Source organism: Electrona antarctica (genome assembly GCF_951216825.1).
Source record: "Electrona antarctica genome assembly, chromosome: 3".
NCBI classification, from domain to species: domain Eukaryota; kingdom Metazoa; phylum Chordata; class Actinopteri; order Myctophiformes; family Myctophidae; genus Electrona; species Electrona antarctica.
In genome coordinates this window covers 19,774,138-19,793,267 of record NC_136808.1, presented here as the reverse complement: position 1 = coordinate 19,793,267, position 19,130 = coordinate 19,774,138, and the positions used below count along the sequence as shown (strand labels likewise).

The 19,130-nt window shown below is 43.6% G+C and overlaps 1 protein-coding gene across 5 annotated transcripts in view; it reads left to right on the top strand.

Annotated features, from left to right (window-relative positions):
* Positions 1-18,082, top strand: part of myo9aa (myosin IXAa) — a 141,138-nt gene extending 123,056 nt beyond the window's left edge. For 4 of the 5 annotated variants that reach the window (XM_079497070.1, XM_079497072.1, XM_079497068.1 and 1 more), the window contains 14 exons: positions 599-715; positions 1,794-1,982; positions 3,285-3,335; positions 4,181-4,292; positions 5,956-6,017; positions 7,870-8,062; positions 8,207-8,335; positions 9,500-9,605; positions 10,925-11,056; positions 11,357-11,480; positions 12,814-12,831; positions 13,639-13,841; positions 14,897-15,039; positions 15,978-18,082. In XM_079497070.1, coding sequence (XP_079353196.1) covers positions 599-715; positions 1,794-1,982; positions 3,285-3,335; positions 4,181-4,292; positions 5,956-6,017; positions 7,870-8,062; positions 8,207-8,335; positions 9,500-9,605; positions 10,925-11,056; positions 11,357-11,480; positions 12,814-12,831; positions 13,639-13,841; positions 14,897-15,039; positions 15,978-16,483 — 2,085 coding nt within the window. In that variant the 3' untranslated portion in view covers positions 16,484-18,082. The remainder of the gene's footprint in view (positions 1-598; positions 716-1,793; positions 1,983-3,284; positions 3,336-4,180; positions 4,293-5,955; positions 6,018-7,869; positions 8,063-8,206; positions 8,336-9,499; positions 9,606-10,924; positions 11,057-11,356; positions 11,481-12,813; positions 12,832-13,638; positions 13,842-14,896; positions 15,040-15,977) is intronic. The other variant, XM_079497071.1, reaches the window with a different exon arrangement.
* Positions 18,083-19,130: the final 1,048 nt, after the last annotated feature.

Genomic DNA, 19,130 nt, shown 5'->3' with positions numbered 1-19,130 from the left:
TACATCCGACGTGTGAGGACGTCCTAGCGCATCCTCAATGATACGGGGCGAGATAAGAATATTCTGAATTTTTTCATTTTTTTTATTTGTCAGTTCGCCTTTCGGCTACCGTATGCTACACTCTAGGCAATTGTTAGCTTACCATTGACTTAGACGTTAGCACGGCGGAAAGAATGACTCGTCTCTCCTAATCCAGGGCGCTCTCCGTGGTGTTGAACGGATTGATATACTGGCGTTTAATTTCTGCTCCTCATCCGTCTCTCCCGCAAAATATGAACGCTTTTTGGATCATATATCGTATAAACTAAAACGATCACAATGTAAGCTAGCTATGTAAAGTAAACTTTTTTTAGTGGATTGTTTCCGGGTCATGGGTTTCCGAGTAAAAGCGGCCAAGTCTTTCCGGAACCCCAGAGCTCCTATTTTGAAGGACTTCCGGCACTGATTGTGTTAAGGGATTTAGACTGGTAACCAAAATACCAACTTTAGTGGGGGAACACCCTTTCCCCACTAAATCCCCAAATAGTGGCTTTAGAAAGATGAGACAAAAATGGAGCCCTTCATGTTTAATAGGTTGTATGGTCTCCTGTTCTTCCAGATCAACGACCTGGACACAGAGGACGGTAAGAAGGACACCATGGTAGACGTGGTCTTCAAGAAGGCTCTGAAGGAGTTCCGTCTCAACATCTTCAACTCCTACTCCACAGCACTGGCGGTTCGTTACCTATCAAAATCTCTGTTTATGATAGTCACTCATTTTGATGCAGTCTGTTTCTAAATGTAACTAATTTGGCGGCGGTAACATTTTGCCATAAGTTGATTCTTTATATCCATATGAGTCAAATCACTGGGATCATTTGTTTATTTGTTATGTGTAAATTACATCAGACTTCTGTGCTCTATTCCTCCGATATGGCCAGTGGTGAAAAGTAAAAGTATCACCAATACTGCAATGTAAAAACTATACTTACTAAAAGTAATAGTACTCATTATGCAGAATGTCCCGTTTCAGAAGGTATCATATCTATCTATAAATGCATCATGTCTCTGTACGTCTGTCTGTACGTACGTACGTACGTACGTACGTACGTACGTACGTACGTACGTACATATGTACGTGTGTACGGCTGTAATGCACGTAACCCGAGAACTGTTAGCTCCACCGACTTCAAATTTGACACACACATTTCACACCCCCACGGGGAGTGCAGTGCCCGGTGCCGAGTCGGTCAGACCCACGGTTGTTCAGAACCGCCACAAAAGGCCTCTGGCCCTGTCTGGACAGGGCCCATGCTCCATATATGGAGCTGGCCTGTTCTGACATCACAACACTCCATTTTTGGGCATGCCTGACACAGAATAAAGGGACACAGAGAGACAGATACAGAAATCTCCATATATGGGCAAATTGGGCATAAAAGGGACACAGACAGATCGGTGGAATGGGTACTCTGACACGGGTACAACGGGTATTGCATAGCCAGGTGCGGCATGGATCTCCAACTTCCATCGTTACCGACTGAGTGCTCTATACAGCTGGGCACCGGTCTAGTATATAAAATGTATTAAAATCTTTTGAAATCTATTATCAAAAGTTTAAATAGGGCTGAAGTGGTTAATGTATGTTATTTTGTAACAATAATTAAAATCTACAAAGTAACTAGTAACTAAAGTTTTCAAATATGTGTTGCCTCTGAGATGTAGTGGAGTAAACATAACCTTACTTTCCACCACTGCCTCTGACTCCCGTGTTGTTTTGGCGTGCCCGGCCGATCGTTTATTTTCCTCCCCAGATGGACGACGGTAAGAGCATCCGCTACAAGGACCTTCACGCTCTTTTTGAGCACATCCTGGAGAAGACCATGCGCCAGGAGCAGAGGGACTGGAGCGAGTCGCCGGTCAAGGTGTGGGTCAACACCTTCAAGGTGTTCTTGGACGAGTTCATGACGGAGTACAAGCCCATGGACAGCACCATCAGCAAGGTACACCGTCCGCATGCTTGATTCTTCTGATCGCAAATTCTGATTTTGTTTCAGTCATGGTATTTTGAATAAATAAATAGTAAATAAATGGTACATTTATATAGCTCCTTTAGCCAAGGCGCTTTACATAGATTGTGCATTACATTCACCCCCTCACTCATTCACGACACCGATGGCGGAGGAAACCATGCAAATATTTGTTGCCTCTGAACCTGCTCATCAGGAGCAATCGGCATCATGCTCAAAGACGCTTTGACACTAAGGTTGCATTCTCACTTGTACTTCGGTAGACTCGGTACGATTGGGATTGAAGTTGCATCATTCTTGCATTTTTAATTTGCTGCGTTTGTGTTCACAGTACTGCACTGTGTCAACCGCAGCAGGGAACTTTATTCCCTATTTATTTATTGTTCAATTCATAAACTACACAGTGAAATCTATGGTGTTAAAATTATACTTTGAGTAGCCTAATAGTTACGGGTAGCGTGGATGCAGTGTCGGGGACTGTGTGTGTGTGTGTGTGTGTGTGTGTGTGTGTGTGTGTGTGTGTGTGTGTGTGTGTGTGTGTGTGTGTGTGTGTGTGTGTGTGTGTGTGTGTGTGTGTGTGTGTGTGTGTGTGTGTGTGTGTGTGTGTGTGTGTGTGTGTGTGTGTGTGTGTGTGTGTGTGTGTGTGTGTGTGTGTGTGTGTGCGCGCGCTGCTCTTTTGAGCACATGGAGGCAGAGCGCAGACAGCAGTGCAAAATTAATCCAACGTTTTGCATTCACACCTGCAGTAAATCGAAGTCAGGTGCGCTTGGAAGCGAAGCGAAACCCCTGCTTTTTGGCGAAATATAATTTGGAACCAGAATTTGAATGAGCCTTCACACCTGCCAAACGAAGCACACTTTCTGCCAAACGAAGCACACTGCAGCAGGATTCGTTTTAATGGCTGTATAACATCGTGGTGTGAAGGCGACCTAACTCAGGGGGAGCTCGGGATCGAACTGGGAACCTTCCGGTTCCCAAGCTGCCGCTCTACCCCTGAGCCATTGCCGCCAGTTTTAGTCATATTTTAGTCATCTGAAATGTTTTAGTTTGAATCTTTTTTTAGTTGACTAAATATCATAAGATTTTAGTCGACTAAATCTACAGTTGGTTTCGTCGACAAAAATGTATTTTGGCGGTGCCTTGATGGTGTCGTAATGGCTGATTGAAGTTACACTTGGTTGCATGCTGAAAATTGCAGATCTACTGTAAAGCGTACCTAATGCAAATCACAATATATGTTTTACTGTTAAACTTTATTTTTCTTTATATCCACAGCCGGTAGTTAAACCAGAACGCAAAAAGAGAAGGAAAAAAGATGCTGACATCGTAAGTGTTTGTTATTTAGTACATTTCAGCTTGACGTCCTTATCTAGAAGTTTAGCTATACTGTACCCATCATTTTCTATGGCAGTGAGTCCTCCACACTCAGCTTGTTGGAAAGATGGGAAGCAAAATTGAACAGTGAACTTCCAAAGGGATGTACTGTACATTTCCCTTCTAAACCAGTGGTTCCCAAAGTGGGGTCCGGGGACCCCTAGGGGTCCTTGAGGGAGTTCCAGGGGGTCCCCAGCTAAATGATAGTTTGGAACCAAATGGACCCTTATGGGTCTGTAACTCTGAGAGTGTACAAATGGAACCAAATGGACCCGTTAGGTTGGACGTGTTTCGGCCAGGTGGGCCTTTCTCAGCGTTGTCCTGTACAACGCTGAGGAAGGCCCAGCAACTGGCGTTGGCTCGTCAGAGGTAATAAAACATGTGAAAAGGACATTCATTGTGTGTGAGACTGAAAAACTGTCTACAACAACAGTTTAACTCAGGTCCGTTTGACTAAGTAAGTATGGAGGGTTTAAGTGGTTAAACTGATGTGACATTGATGAATTCCAAGTAATTCTGCGGCACTCCTGGATGCCACGGAACACACTTTGAGAAGCCCTGTGTAGACAATTCAGAGAGCTGCCCAGGATAACAGTCCACTTGTTTTTCTATTGGTTCAGCATTCAGTACATAAAATAAAACAAAACCTCTACTTTTATTTAAGCCTAATGTCTACTTGCAGATGTGAACGTTAATACTGTCCACGCTAATGATGCAACATTTAAATAATGTGTTATTTTTGTTTAGTGACAAATTAGTGAATATACGCTAAACTCCTGCTCTACTGCACTCTGTAGGTGGAAGAGCATAATGGCCACATCTTCAAGTCCACCCAGTACAGCATCCCCACGTACTGCGAGTACTGTTCCTCTCTCATCTGGATGATGGACCGGGCCTGTGTCTGCAAACGTAAGTGTGTGCATGTGTATGTGCCTATCTACCACCTAGCCTGGCATGGCCAGACTAATATCACTGTGTAGATATTAGTCAGGAATCTCTGTGTGGAACATGCATGTCCAAATGGCGAATAAAAAAAATGCCTCTGAGTGATAAATCCGCCCCATATTTGCATACTGGGCCCTGACTGGTCCCTCACTACTTCAGAAGGAGTGAAATCCAATCACAACTGAACTGAGTAGATTCATCTGGTTTCCAGGCTAATCTACCAGCAGCACTGCTCCAAAGTGAACATCATAATATTAGTTTCAATGGTAATGGACTGGTAAAGGCAGTGGTGATTTTATCTTTTGTCGTACGCTATTTTAATGACGTCACACACATGTCACGTAACACCTACACTACAGGATTTAGCAGGCCACACAATAGACCCTTGATATGCATCCAGGCTCATTCCTACTGTATGTTCATTCAGGCTGGTGACACTCAGCCTGTCGGCAGCTTATGTAAGCTTTGCTTAGAGGTGTGATCTTTAAAGCATCTTGAAAGCAAGCCCAAATAAGAAACTATACACTTCAGAAACAAGCACAAACTAAAACAACTCTCAATTATGACCTGGCACCAGTGACCAGGCTGTTGCAGGCCAGCGCTGCAGACTACTGCCACCTCCTGGAGTTATGTCACCTGGTTTCCTTAACGCATGCGCTTAACAATGTGCTGTCGACTGTTTGTGCTTAACTAAAAGCCAACAGACAAGTCAAGTTGTCTTTTTATTGGAGTCCCCTTAGAGGGTTAGTTCACATTTTTGGACTCAGACCTGTAGGAAATACTTGCCATTAATATAGTGGTTGCAAAGTTGATTGCCTGAGTCCCATGGTGGGAGTTCTGGTCTGGTTTTGATGAATATTAATTAGTTTGGGTAATTTGGTGGGGGTCTGGGGGCCACTCATTAAAAATAAATTAATCCACAAAACTAGCGTAATTTGTATGCTTGACCTATTTCTATATACATGGAACTATTGTTTGTGTCCAGTATCACTATGCCAGCAACAGCACTGAGGGATCTTTTCTCCACTAGTCCCTTTCTGACATTTTCTATTTTTTTTCTATATTTGTTGACGAAATTGTCTATATTTAGTCTCAGTTCTAGTCATCATAGCTTAGTTTTTATTTCGTTTTTTTGTCACTGAAAAACACAAAAAACGTTTGTCATAGTTTTAATCGACAAAATCAACACTCACATCGACACCCTTGCATGTGCACCCAGTTCTTTTCATAGACTGGTCCAACACTCATATAATCACACCATAGACCTCTGTCTCTAGCAGTTCTCTGTTCCTCCTGGGCCTCCCCCCCCCCTTCCCCCTCGCCTCTCCAGACCTCTAATCAGATTGTTTTCAACTGGACTCATGGGGTCTGCGGCTCTCTGCTCTGTGTGTCTCTCTCTGCCAGAGCGTCCCGACACAACACAGTTATCCTTGTCCTCAGCACAGGATGTTTTCCCCATGCCGGGCCAAGGTTGCCTTTTGTCTTTCAGAACCTTTTTGCTATCTAGCTTAGCGGCGGGCGGACGGGTGGCTCACCTCGTCCGAGTTTTGATCAATAATGAGGAGACACTGTCTTTCTGTTGAAAATGGGACTGACATCTATGACTTCTCTCGGTGTGTTCATCCAGTGTGCCGCTACGCCTGCCACAGAAAGTGCTGTCAGAAGATGACCACCAAGTGCAGCAAGAAGGTGAGTCCGCCATATTGTTGTGTCCGTTCTGACAATAACATCTCATGACATCAATTATGCGGCTGTAACTGTATAGTTTTACACAATATTGAAACTGTCACCTTTTTTATTATTATTATTATTATTATTATTATTATTAGTATTACCCTTATTATTATTATTATTCGCTGGCCAGAGTGGATCTTAATCGATAATACTTATAACTCCTGCTTGTGATTGCTCATTGATCATTACATTGATCAATAGGCCTGTTACGAACCGGCCTAGGGGAGCCTAAGGCACAACAAAAAGTGGACCCCCTCCTTCCCGGCCCCCAAACACAACCTGCCAACACCATTTTAAAAGTACACAATACAGTGATTTATTAACACATTGACCATACATACATGGTCAATGCCATACCCTCAGGGTGGCCACCTGAACATCATATCCTAATCAAACAAAAATCCTATGCTTACCTTTTAACACATAACAGTACATAGAACGTACCTAACTCTAAACTAAAGAACAAACACATGAACAAAGTAAAATATAAAGGCCACTCATCCTATCATGGCTGTAACTAAATGGTGCATTTATATAGCCTTTTATCCAAAGTGCTTTACACAGATTGTGCATTACACCCATACACATTACACACACACACACACACACACACACACACACACACACACACACACACACACACACACACACACACACACATTTATATAGCCTTTTATCCAAAGTGCTTTACACAGATTGTGCATTACACCCTTACACACACACACACACACACACACACACACACACACACACACACACACACACACACACACACACACACACACACATTTAACATCTTTATTTGCATTCACATTTGACAAGGAATTCTTGAACACAAACAATAGTAGATGCGCAAACTTGGAAAACAAGTGCTTCAGGATACAGATCACGGGTACAGAAAGCATCGCCTTCTCCATATATGGCGACTGCCAATTATTGCAGACACTGAACAGAATTTTGCCGATGCCTTAGCTCTCGGCTTGGGCATGCCTGCACACACACACACACACACACATTCATACACGGCGACACTTCAACACTGGATCCCAGGATCGGACTAGGAACCTTCCGGTTCCCAAGCGGCCGCTCTTTGGCGCCATTGCCGCCCTGTAACTCATGTTAACAGTGACATAACTAAAAACACTGGCCAATAGAGAGAGGACTGCTGTTGTTGGAGGCTGGCAAGGAGGAAGACATCTGTGAACCGGACACCGGTGACAGCCATCTTTGTAGATCAGTGGTTTTTAACCCCCTAACAAAAGGGCAGGGGCCAAAGCCCCAAAAGCAACCCCCTCTGCACGTGCCTGCATTCAGACACCACTCATCCCACTCACACACTCATCAGTCACTCAGCAGCGCTCAGTCACCCAAGAGGGAAAAAGACAAAGACATATACAGGGCCAAACACAGAATAATACTGTACCAATATGACCATATATAGGGTCATAATACCTAAATGTTGATCATTAAATTGTAGTGATTCATCATTACAATTTTAGCATGTTGTATGTTTGTCTATCGTGTGTACATCTGTGTGTGCCAGGGGTCATCGCCATGTTGGCTTGTGGAGGACATTTTTGACCCCTGGTGCATCACGTGCGTGCACATATGTAACATGTCAGTAATGATTTCTGTTACCATGTCAGTAATGTTTTGTAACATGTCAGTAATGATTTCTGTTACCATGTCAGTAATGTTTTCTAACATGACAGTAATGTTTCGTGTTACCATGTCAGTAATGTTTTCTAACATGACAGTTGACATGTTTTGTGTTAACGTGACCGTAATGTTTTGTGCCTCCTTCCAGTTTGACCCAGAGCTTTCGTCCAGACAATTCGGAGTGGAGGTATCTCGTCTGACCAGCGATGAGAGAACGGTGCCCCTAGTGGTGGAGAAGCTCATCAACTACATCGAGATGCATGGTCTTTACACGGAAGGAATCTACCGCAAATCTGGTTCCACCAATAAGATCAAAGAACTCAAATTGGGACTGGACACAGGTGAATTCATATGAGTAAATACCGCCAGCGGCTGTAGTCGTGGTGAAGTTGGCTAGCTTGTCAGAGTAGTGAAAATAAGGAGGAAGATTATTATCCAGCTAAATTTGAATACCGTTGCATTGTTTTTTGCATTTCTCTGTACAGACTTGGACAGTATGAGCTTGGACGACTACAACATACATGTCATCGCCAGTGTCTTTAAGCAGTGGCTGAGAGATCTCCCTAGTCCTCTGATGACATTTGAGTTGTATGAAGAGTTCCTACGAGCCATGTGTAAGTACTTTGAGTTGAAGAGTTCCTATGAGCCATGCGTAAGCACTTTGAGTTGAAGAGTTCCTATGAGCCATGTGTAAGTACTTTGAGTTGAAGAGTTCCTATGAGCCATGCGTAAGCATTTTGAGTTGAAGAGTTCCTACAAGCCATGCGTAAGCACTTTGAGTTGAAAAGTTCCTATGAGCCATGCGTAAGCACTTTGAGTTGAAGAATTCCTATGAGCCATGCGTAAGCACTTTGAGTTGAAGAGTTCCTACAAGCCATGCGTAAGCACTTTGAGTTGTATGAAGAGTAACTACTAACTACGAGCCATGGGTAAGCACTTTGAGTTGTATGAAGAGTAACTACTAACTACGAGCCATGGGTAAGCACTTTGAGTTGTATGAAGAGTCTACGAGCCATGGGTAAGCACTTTGAGTTGTATGAAGAGTCTACGAGCCATGGGTAAGCACTTTGAGTTGTATGAAGAGTCTACGAGCCATGGGTAAGCACTTTGAGTTGTATGAAGAGTCTACGAGCCATGGGTAAGCACTTTGAGTTGTATGAAGAGTAACTACTAACTACGAGCCATGGGTAAGCACTTTGAGTTGTATGAAGAGTAACTACTAACTACGAGCCATGGGTAAGCACTTTGAGTTGTATGAAGAGTCTACGAGCCATGGGTAAGCACTTTGAGTTGTATGAAGAGTAACTACTAACTACGAGCCATGGGTAAGCACTTTGAGTTGTATGAAGAGTCTACGAGCCATGGGTAAGCACTTTGAGTTGTATGAAGAGTCTACGAGCCATGGGTAAGCACTTTGAGTTGTATGAAGAGTCTACGAGCCATGGGTAAGCACTTTGAGTTGTATGAAGAGTAACTACGAGCCATGGGTAAGCACTTTGAGTTGTATGAAGAGTAACTACGAGCCATGGGTAAGCACTTTGAGTTGTATGAAGAGTCTACGAGCCATGGGTAAGCACTTTGAGTTGTATGAAGAGTAACTACGAGCCATGGGTAAGCACTTTGAGTTGTATGAAGAGTAACTACGAGCCATGGGTAAGCACTTTGAGTTGTATGAAGAGTCTACGAGCCATGGGTAAGCACTTTGAGTTGAAGAGTTCCTACGTGCCATGGTATATGGTGCATTTATATAACATAAATTTACTTTTTTTCTTCTCCAGGTTTGCAGGATAAAAAGGAAATTATCAGAGGAGTGTACTCTGTTATCGACCAGCTAAGCAGAACTCATCTGAACACACTGGAACGCCTCATATTCCATCTAGTCAGGTAGTGGAACGTCTCATATTCCATCTAGTCAGTAGTGGAACGTCTCATATTCCATCTAGTCAGGTAGTGGAACGTCTCATATTCCATCTAGTCAGTAGTGGAACGCCTCATATTCCATCTAGTCAGGTAGTGGAACTCCTCATATTCCATCTAGTCAGTAGTGGAACGCCTCATATTCCATCTAGTCAGGTAGTGGAACGTCTCATATTCCATCTAGTCAGTAGTGGAACACCTCATATTCCATCTAGTCAGTAGTGGAACTCCTCATATTCCATCTAGTCAGTAGTGGAACACCTCATATTCCATCTAGTCAGTAGTGGAACGCCTCATATTCCATCTAGTCAGGTAGTGGAACGTCTCATATTCCATCTAGTCAGTAGTGGAACTCCTCATATTCCATCTAGTCAGTAGTGGAACTCCTCATATTCCATCTAGTCAGGTAGTGGAACGTCTCATATTCCATCTAGTCAGTAGTGGAACTCCTCATATTCCATCTAGTCAGGTAGTGGAACACCTCATATTCCATCTAGTCAGGTAGTGGAACGCCTCATATTCCATCTAGTCAGTAGTGGAACACCTCATATTCCATCTAGTCAGTAGTGGAACGCCTCCTATTCCATCTAGTCAGGTAGTGGAACGCCTCATATTCCATCTAGTCAGTAGTGGAACGCCTCATATTCCATCTAGTCAGTAGTGGAACTCCTCATATTCCATCTAGTCAGGTAGTGGAACGCCTCATATTCCATCTAGTCAGTAGTGGAACGCCTCATATTCCATCTAGTCAGGTAGTGGAACACCTCATATTCCATCTAGTCAGGTAGTGGAACGCCTCATATTCCATCTAGTCAGGTAGTGGAACACCTCATATTCCATCTAGTCAGGAACTGGAACACCTCATATTCCATCTAGTCAGGTAGTGGAACACCTCATATTCCATCTAGTCAGGAACTGGAACGCCTCATATTCCATCTAGTCAGGTAGTGGAACGCCTCATATTCCATCTAGTCAGGTAGTGGAACACCTCATATTCCATCTAGTCAGTAGTGGATCCATCTAGTCAGGTAGTGGAACGCCTCATATTCCATCTAGTCAGTATTGGAACGCCTCATATTCCATCTAGTCAGTATTGGAACGCCTCATATTCCATCTAGTCAGTATTGGAACTCCTCATATTCCATCTAGTCAGTAGTGGAACACCTCATATTCCATCTAGTCAGTAGTGGAACGCCTCATATTCCATCTAGTCAGTAGTGGAACGCCTCATATTCCATCTAGTCAGTTAAGGGCAGCTATTCTGATCCATTTCTTTGTGCTCCCAGAGTTGCCTTCCAGGAGGACACAAATCGTATGTCTGCGAACGCCTTGGCCATCGTGTTTGCCCCGTGCATCCTGCGCTGTCCCGACACCATCGACCCGTTGCAGAGCGTCCAGGACATTGGCAAGACCACAGCGTAAGAACACACTAGACTGTAATTGTGTTAATTGTGTTTTCTTATATTAGACTAAGACTAGACAAACAATTCCAGATGACTAAAATGGGGCTAAAACTAAGTAGTCTGTTAATCAAAAGACTAAGACTAAATCCGAATTTTCTGTCAAAATGTAACCACATTATCTGTAACCACATTATCTGTGGGCAGATGCAAGGCTCGTTAAAACTAATGTCCTGTAGAATTAAATTAGTATATTACCTTAATTTCCCCATGTCGCCAAATAACCGCATTAGCTTTTCTCCTCCTCTCATATGGCAGGTGTGTGGAGCTCATCATTGGTGAACAGATGAACAAGTATAAAGCCAGGTTAAAGGACATAAACAGTCTGGAGTTTGCTGAGAACAAGGCCAAATGCAGACTGACCCTCATTCGAAGATCAATGGTAATTTATTTCAAAAGCTAACCTGTCCTGGTCATTCACTCATAGACAAAAAGGGGGACAACATTGTACTCGTTCCCCATTGTACTTGTTCCCCGAAACCAGCAATAAAATACAATACACAACACAATTGGATAGCATACATGTCTGTATAAGCTCCAGTAGCAGCAAAAGGTATATTTACAGAAAAAGGAGGGGACTAGTGCTACCAAACAGGCGTTCCTTGGGTATTCTAATAAGCCCAACTGTATTTTGAGGCCATTCTTTTAGTTTAGTTTAGAGTTTGGGTAGGGAGTCGAGCTCTTTAACTCATTTGGCGCCACAGCGCCATCTGGTCGAGGGATCTCGTTGGCACAAGTGCATTTTCAACAGCGACCACCTTGAAAGATTGAAAGCTAGTTTGGCCGGAGACCGAGAATCAGGAAGTATAAATCTGCTGTTTAACATTTTGCACGATTGTCATTTATTACACCCAAAACATACTTTTTGTAAGCAAGGATCATATCATTTTGAGAAATGAGGCACAAATCTAGCTTTTTTTTTTAACCAAAAAGAAGAATCTGAGATATTAGCGTTCAAAAAGCTCAAAAACCCCATAGATCGTCGCAGTCCCGCCCCCTTTCATGACAACCCGGAAGAGAATTTCCCATTCATTTTTCCCATCGACGTTTTAAAAAATATTTATTTAAAGACCTGTGAGCCTCGAAGAAAGCCAACTCGGGTGGTGACAAATCATGACAATAAACACACATTTGTGCCGAACAAATGATTAGAAAGAAGAAACAAAAAAGGTGTTGTACCCTGCCATTTTTTTCTTCTTTATTTATTTGTTCGGTTTATTATCATGTCATATTGTCAGCAGCCAAGTTGGCAATTGGCGACGGGTGAGTTAAAGCTTTTTGGTAATGCATTCTACATGTTGGCAGCATATAGTGCTAGCTCATCTACTGTATAAGGACATGGGATACCCACATATAGTGCTAGCTCTATACTGTATAAGGGCATGGGATACCCACATATAGTGCTAGCTCTATACTGTATAAGGACATGGGATACCCACATATAGTGCTAGCTCTATACTGTATAAGGACATGGGATACCCACATATAGTGCTAGCTCTATACTGTATAAGGACATGGGATACCCACAACATTATATTTGTCTATAAGAAGCTCCAATAACCCATGGGCAAAGCTCTGCAACGGTTAACTCAAGCTATACTCCACCACTATACTTTCTAACTCGAACTAAGTTTCCTTGTGTGTTTTGAAGATAAAGACAAACTTACATTGTAATGATTTCTCATTTCTATCCTTCTCACTTTTTAAACATGCAGCCAAATGCCACTAAAAAGGTAAAGCTCTGTCTGTGCATTATTGTGTTAACTATTTTCAACGATTGATTTGATTGGTGTTGATTTGATTGGTGTTTTGGCACTGTTTTTTTCTTTGATGTTAGTCTTTTATGCAACTTGAATGTACGTGAGTGTAAAATTCATTCAGAAGAAATGTGTCCATGGCAAAGACTTGGTCTTGTCCCTGTCGAAATTTAGATTTTCCTTTTATACACACCATTATTATAAATGTTCCAATTTTGATCATAAGACCCAATTACTGAATGCCAAGTCTCCAGGTTTTCTTCAGCATATGTATGACAAGTTCAAGTTCATTAGAAAACATCATTACATCATTGCATAACAGCATGAAGCTTGCAGCATAATGTTTCTTACAATTCAGTTCAAGAGGACCGCTCTATTAAAAAAAAATCAGACCTGTCTGAACTGAGTGGTACTGTGCTGTACAAGCCCTCCTCCCGTGTGTGTGTGTTTGTGTGTGCGTGTGCGTGCGCGCGTTAGGCTGCACAACAGTGACACTTGGTGGTGAACAAAAGACGAAAAACGCTATTTCCGTGCTCAGACGAACAGACCCAGAGACAGACAGACCCAGCCAGGGACACACATTTCTGTGCATTGGAGTGGCTGCACCACTCAAAAAAAGAAAAGAAAAACCATCAAAACAACAATAAAACAGACACTTATTTCCTACAGGGCTAGCTCTTATGTGTTTCTTGTGATGTTATTGTTCACTTACTGTATGTCTGTGGCACAAATGGAATTTTGACGATGACCCCTGATCGAAACCTTTCCCGATTGATTTCCCAGGGCAAGGGTCACATACGGAGACTAAGCTACCACACGCCGTCGCCCCCGGTCAGTCCACGGCTTCCATCGGTCAACGACACCGTGATGGAGGAGTGTGGCGGCGGCGCGGACGCGGGCGGAGCGTTGGAGGCTGAAGTGTCGGAGCTTCAGCAAGAGGAGGAGAGAGTGCTGACGGAGCAAATCGAAAGCTTGCAGAAAGAGAAGTATGTGTTGTTACTATGAGTACAATCATCAAATCAAATCAACCTTTTTTTATATGGCACATTTCACACAACCTTAGTCAACCAAAGTGGTAAATTGCTTAATGTAAATCGCTCTGGATTAAGAACGAGTCTGCTAAATGCCTAAATTGTAACTATTCCACAGCTCTGAAATCAAGTCAGGTTGAATATAGCCTATAGTCTAATAGCCTAATAGCCTAGAATGCCTAAGTATAGAGTTACCTTTGAACAGCCACTGCACCAACCGCTGAGTTGCTTGTCATGAAAATCCACTTTAAAACGGTGTAATCGCTTGTTGCAGTGTAGAAAAGAATTCCATACCGGCGATCACAACAACAGCCCGCTCAGCGCACCGCTTGTTCCTCCGGCAAATTCGCCATTGTAAACAATGGGACTCAATTTCCCAGAACCCTTTGCACGCTGGCGCGACGGACCTTTTTGCGATTTTTTCATGAATGCGAATGAATCAAAACGCGTCTCATATCCCATTCTGTCAGGTGGATTGCCTGTATGACTTAAAACTGATTAAAAACGTGGATTAAACAATGAAAACATAACTCGGGCAACTCGTGAATCGCAGGGAAAGTGTTCTACAATTAATTAACTCGGGTAACTCGTTAATAGAGTTAACGTGAGCCAATGGAGTCAGATTAGGACTGGTGTGAAGTGGTTACATTCTTTGGTACAAGAATTTAAGACCTTTTTAATACCTAAAAAACATTGGCCAAATTACATAAGAAAGTGGTGAAAGAAATCTGAAAGTTGCCGATCTACAAGCTCACAACGCCTCGTGTTATCTGCGCAGCCGAGTCACACTGATTTGATTGCCTCAACTCTTACATTCCAAGTGCTTATCAGGGTGGGGGGGGGGTGATTATTTTGGGAGTCCCCAGTTCAAATATGATTATTTTGGGAGTCCTCAGTTGATCTTCAAATCAGATTATTTTGGGGCCTGTAAAGTTTGAGAAGCACTGCACTGTACAGACTGTATGTATGTGTGTTGGTCACTGTTTGACCTGGCGGTGTGCTTCTAACAGGGAGGAGTTGACATTTGAGATGCTGACCCTGGAGCCTCGAGCGTCGGACGACGAGACTCTGGAGTCGGAGGCCTCCATCGGTACGGCCGACAGCTCCGAGAACCTCAACGTGGACTCTGAAGGAGCCACCTCAGACTTCTCTGGTGCGTCGCTGTAACACACACGTTTACTGAGCAAGGGAGTGTGACTTAAATTATCCCGCTTATTACACGGCTACTTAATAAATACATTAATAAATATATAATAAATATATAAATATAAAAAAAAAAATATATATATATATATATATATATATTATTATATATTATTATATATATATTTTTTTGAGTGGTGCTAGCCACTCCTATAGACAGCAATGTGAGTCCCTGGCTAGGTCTGTCCCTGTGTCTGTCCGTCTGAGTACGGAAATAGCGTTTGTTGACCACCAAGTGTCACTGTTGCAGCCTAACACACACACACACACACACACACACACAGGCCAGGGAGGAGGGCTTGTACAGTACAGTACAGTACAGTACAGTACAGTACAGTACAGTACAGTACAGTACAGTACAGTACAGTACAGTACAGTACAGTACAGATGGGTCTGATTTTTTTTATCACAGTTTTGTTTATTCAAGGTTTCAGGGTATACAGTACATCAAATAACTTACAATATATGTGACACACCCATACAGGACATACCAAAAGAAGATAATATGCCTACATATAAATATCATATTATAAACCAATATAATATAAACCCCAAATTAACAACAAAACAAAGTATTTTCTTGCTTACGGTAATGAAAGTATTCCTTACAGTAAGTGTTGCACTGAGCGGACACAGTCGCCTCGGAAAAGTGTTGATCAATTGGAATCAAGTTACTGCATCGTCTATTTCTCCATCGTCATTATCGAGAAATAACACATCGCTGAATTCAGCGATTGACCAATCAGAATCAAGCATTCAACCAAGCCGTGTAATAATCACCTTCTTTCTGTATGATGCCATTCTGGTGAGACATAATAGAAAGAAGAGTAGACAAGAAACAAAGCAACAGATGTTACCCTAACATACTCACTGCCTTCCCCCCTGCAGAGCGAGGCCCGGCTCTGACCGCCGCCTGGCCCAGGAAGTCGGAGGACCAGAGCCCGCGGCGGCGCCGTCCTCTCCGCCGGCAGCCGGACTCCCTGGACTCCGTGGACTCCTGTTCCAGCGTCTCCTCCTTCTCCTCGTCCTCCCACTTCCACCCCTCCTCGTCCTCCTCCTCCGCCAACACGACTCGCCGCTTCCGCTTCCGTTCCAAGTCCCCCTCACCAAGCTCCGCCCAGGCTGCGGCGCTACACCACCACCGCCTGTCCCAGTCCCCTCGCTACGACAGCCCGGACTACAGCCCCACATCGGAGAGGGACGGGCCCTACGAGGAAGGGCCCCAGTTCACCAGCCGAGGAACCTTCAACCCGCAAAAGGGCAAACAGAAACTGAAGGGGGCGAAGCATTCGGCCTCTGCTCGGCAGCCCAGGGACGGTGGCGGCCACGGCAGGGACCCGTCAGATCTACCCCAGCAGTTGGTTTTGTACGGCAGCAATGAATTCATGGTATGAACTGAAGTCAGCTGGCGGCCGACGCCAAAGCACTCCCTGTCCGACTCCCTGGCAGACGACGGCCATGTTCTCCCCAATCTCCTCTCCTCAGACTACACCTGCTTTAGCCTTTCCACGTCTAAGGAAAATTGTCCCCAAGTGCCATGTATGTACAGCGTTGTGACTTCAAAGACTGGAGAGGAGGGTTTGGCAGAGAGAGAGACCAGGCTGAGACCAGTGGATGTGGGCTCACACTCCTCGTGGCCTTAGGCTTTAATTTATACAAGAAACCATGTTGACGCGTCAAAACCATTTTTTTGTCATGCGACGTTAAGTGGAAGTCGAGTCTTAAAAAAGCCACGCATGCTCTCACGGTGCCTGAAGGAGGCACTGTTGAGTAGCCGCATAGACGCACAGAGAAAAGGGAACGCTGGGATTATATTGTGTGAGACCACTCGGAGTCGGTTTCAGGAACTGTTCCGGAGCTGAACGCTGAAGTCATGTGTGCTAAAGTCAGTATGGTGTCATCAGTGACACAGTCTAAAGTGAATATGGTGAGAAGTCATCGTTGGCAAAGTCTCAAGTGAATATGGTGATACAGAAGTCATCGATGATGCAGTCTAAAGTGAATATGGTGATACAGAAGTCATCGATGATGCAGTCTAAAGTGAATATGGTGATACAGAAGTCATCGATGATGCAGTCTAAAGTGAATATGGTGATCCAGAAATCATTGACAATGCAGTCTAAAGTGAATAATGGTGATACAGAGTCATCAATGATGCAGTCACTGTGATCTTTAAGAGCTCACAATCGTTAGCTGCTTTAAAAGTTTACAGCTCAATAACAATCAAAGTAAGCAGTGGTTGCTCTATTATTACAGATTTATCCCCCCCCCCCCCCCCCCCCCCCCAGCCTATTTAATACATTTTTAATTTCAAAGTATAATTCTATATGATACGATAATTATACAGGTATATACATACTGTACAAAGACGGAACACCAGTAACTGCTGGGTAGTTAAAAAGTCAAATATTTATCTTTTGCTTTGAGTATCTAGGAAAGATATGTATGGGATTGGGCTGTGTGTGTGTGTGTGTGTGTGTGTGTGTGTGTGTGTGTGTGTGTGTGTGTGTGTGTGTGTGTGTGTGTGTGTGTGTGTGTGTGTGTGTGTGTGTGTGTGTGTGTGTGTGTGTGTGTGTGTGTGTGTGTGTGTGTGTGTGTGTGTGTGTGTGTGTGTGTGAGTGAGAGAGAGAGACTGTGTGCGCGCGTGCATGAGTGCGTGCAAGAGAGAAAAAACAACTTCATGTGTTTGACGTTCGTGCTGCTTTTTTCCCCTTCCTACGAGGGAAATATTTGCCATCAAAGGGACCAAGCTAGCTGGTGTGTGTATTATATTCCAGCCAAGGAGATCCCAGCTCTGTAAATGTTTGATGTGTATAAAACCCACTGCATTCATTCACTGCTTAACAGCCATACAACCAATTGTAATGTACAGGACAATATTATTATACAGTATGTACAGTATATAGTGAACAGATATGCATTTTTTTCCTTGAACCTTGTTACCCTGACTCGTCTTTCAGTGTTTGCTCAATAGCAACCAACAAGAAATTGAATTTGTCTTTTGTCTTATTTTATTGAATATTAATTGTGTTATTGGGTGTCATTCAAGGAGGACTTTTTCAACCGGCTATCTTCATATATGTCCTCACTATGCTCATCATAAAATGGTGCCATTTCTTTCCTATGTGATCTGTGTGTCATAGGAGTGCTGTGGGCACTTCAGAAACCCGTTATATTGTAATTAGCCAGGCTTTTTGTCAGGTGAAACCTGACTAATGAAAGCTCATGAAATGTAAGCGACCTAGTCATCAATGGAGCGACCTAGTCATGAATGGGAGTCCCACCCCATGTCGCCTAAACCAATGGGAGTCTGACCCATACTCTGAAACAACGCCTAAGCCAATGGGAGTCTGACCCATACTCTGAAACGCTGCCAGAAACGCCGCCAGCCAATCGTGTAGCGGAGCGTCTGATAACACCGCCTTATTTATCATTTGCAAACTGGAGAGCAGAACAATGGCTTCTATTATAGCATGCTGACTGACTTTCCAGGAATAGAAAGCTAGGTAGGCTAGCCTGAAAGAGCCCTGTGCTTTTCTGGGCATAGACTTCCTATTGGTTCCCCAACCTCTGTCCCTGCCTCCACACCGGCCCCCCGCGGTAATGTTTTGAAGGTTCACCACACAGTAGAGAACACTGATGTCACCACATTAGGACTTAGAAGCAAAGTCCCTCTGCACTATTATTGGTTTAGCTAAATACAAGGTTCACTCCCACTCCTATGCCACTTTTGATGTTGGCTCACCTAGGCTTCTTTTTTCCCCCTTTGGCTACTGGTAGGCGGGTTTCTCAACTGTCTGAGACACAGACAGGGTAAACAAAAATGGTGCCATGATATTAGTGAGGACCAATTACATGAAGATAGGTTGAAAATGGGTGGTGTGGTCCTTTCACAGTGTGGCTGTAGTTTTCTTTTTCTTGTCTTTATTTACCCAGGGTAGTAGCCGAGCACAAACCTATGCTCGTTTTCAGCAACGCCCCCGTTTATAGTGAAATAGTCATCCCTTTGTCATTTCAACATGTGATCTAAGTTTAGCCGCA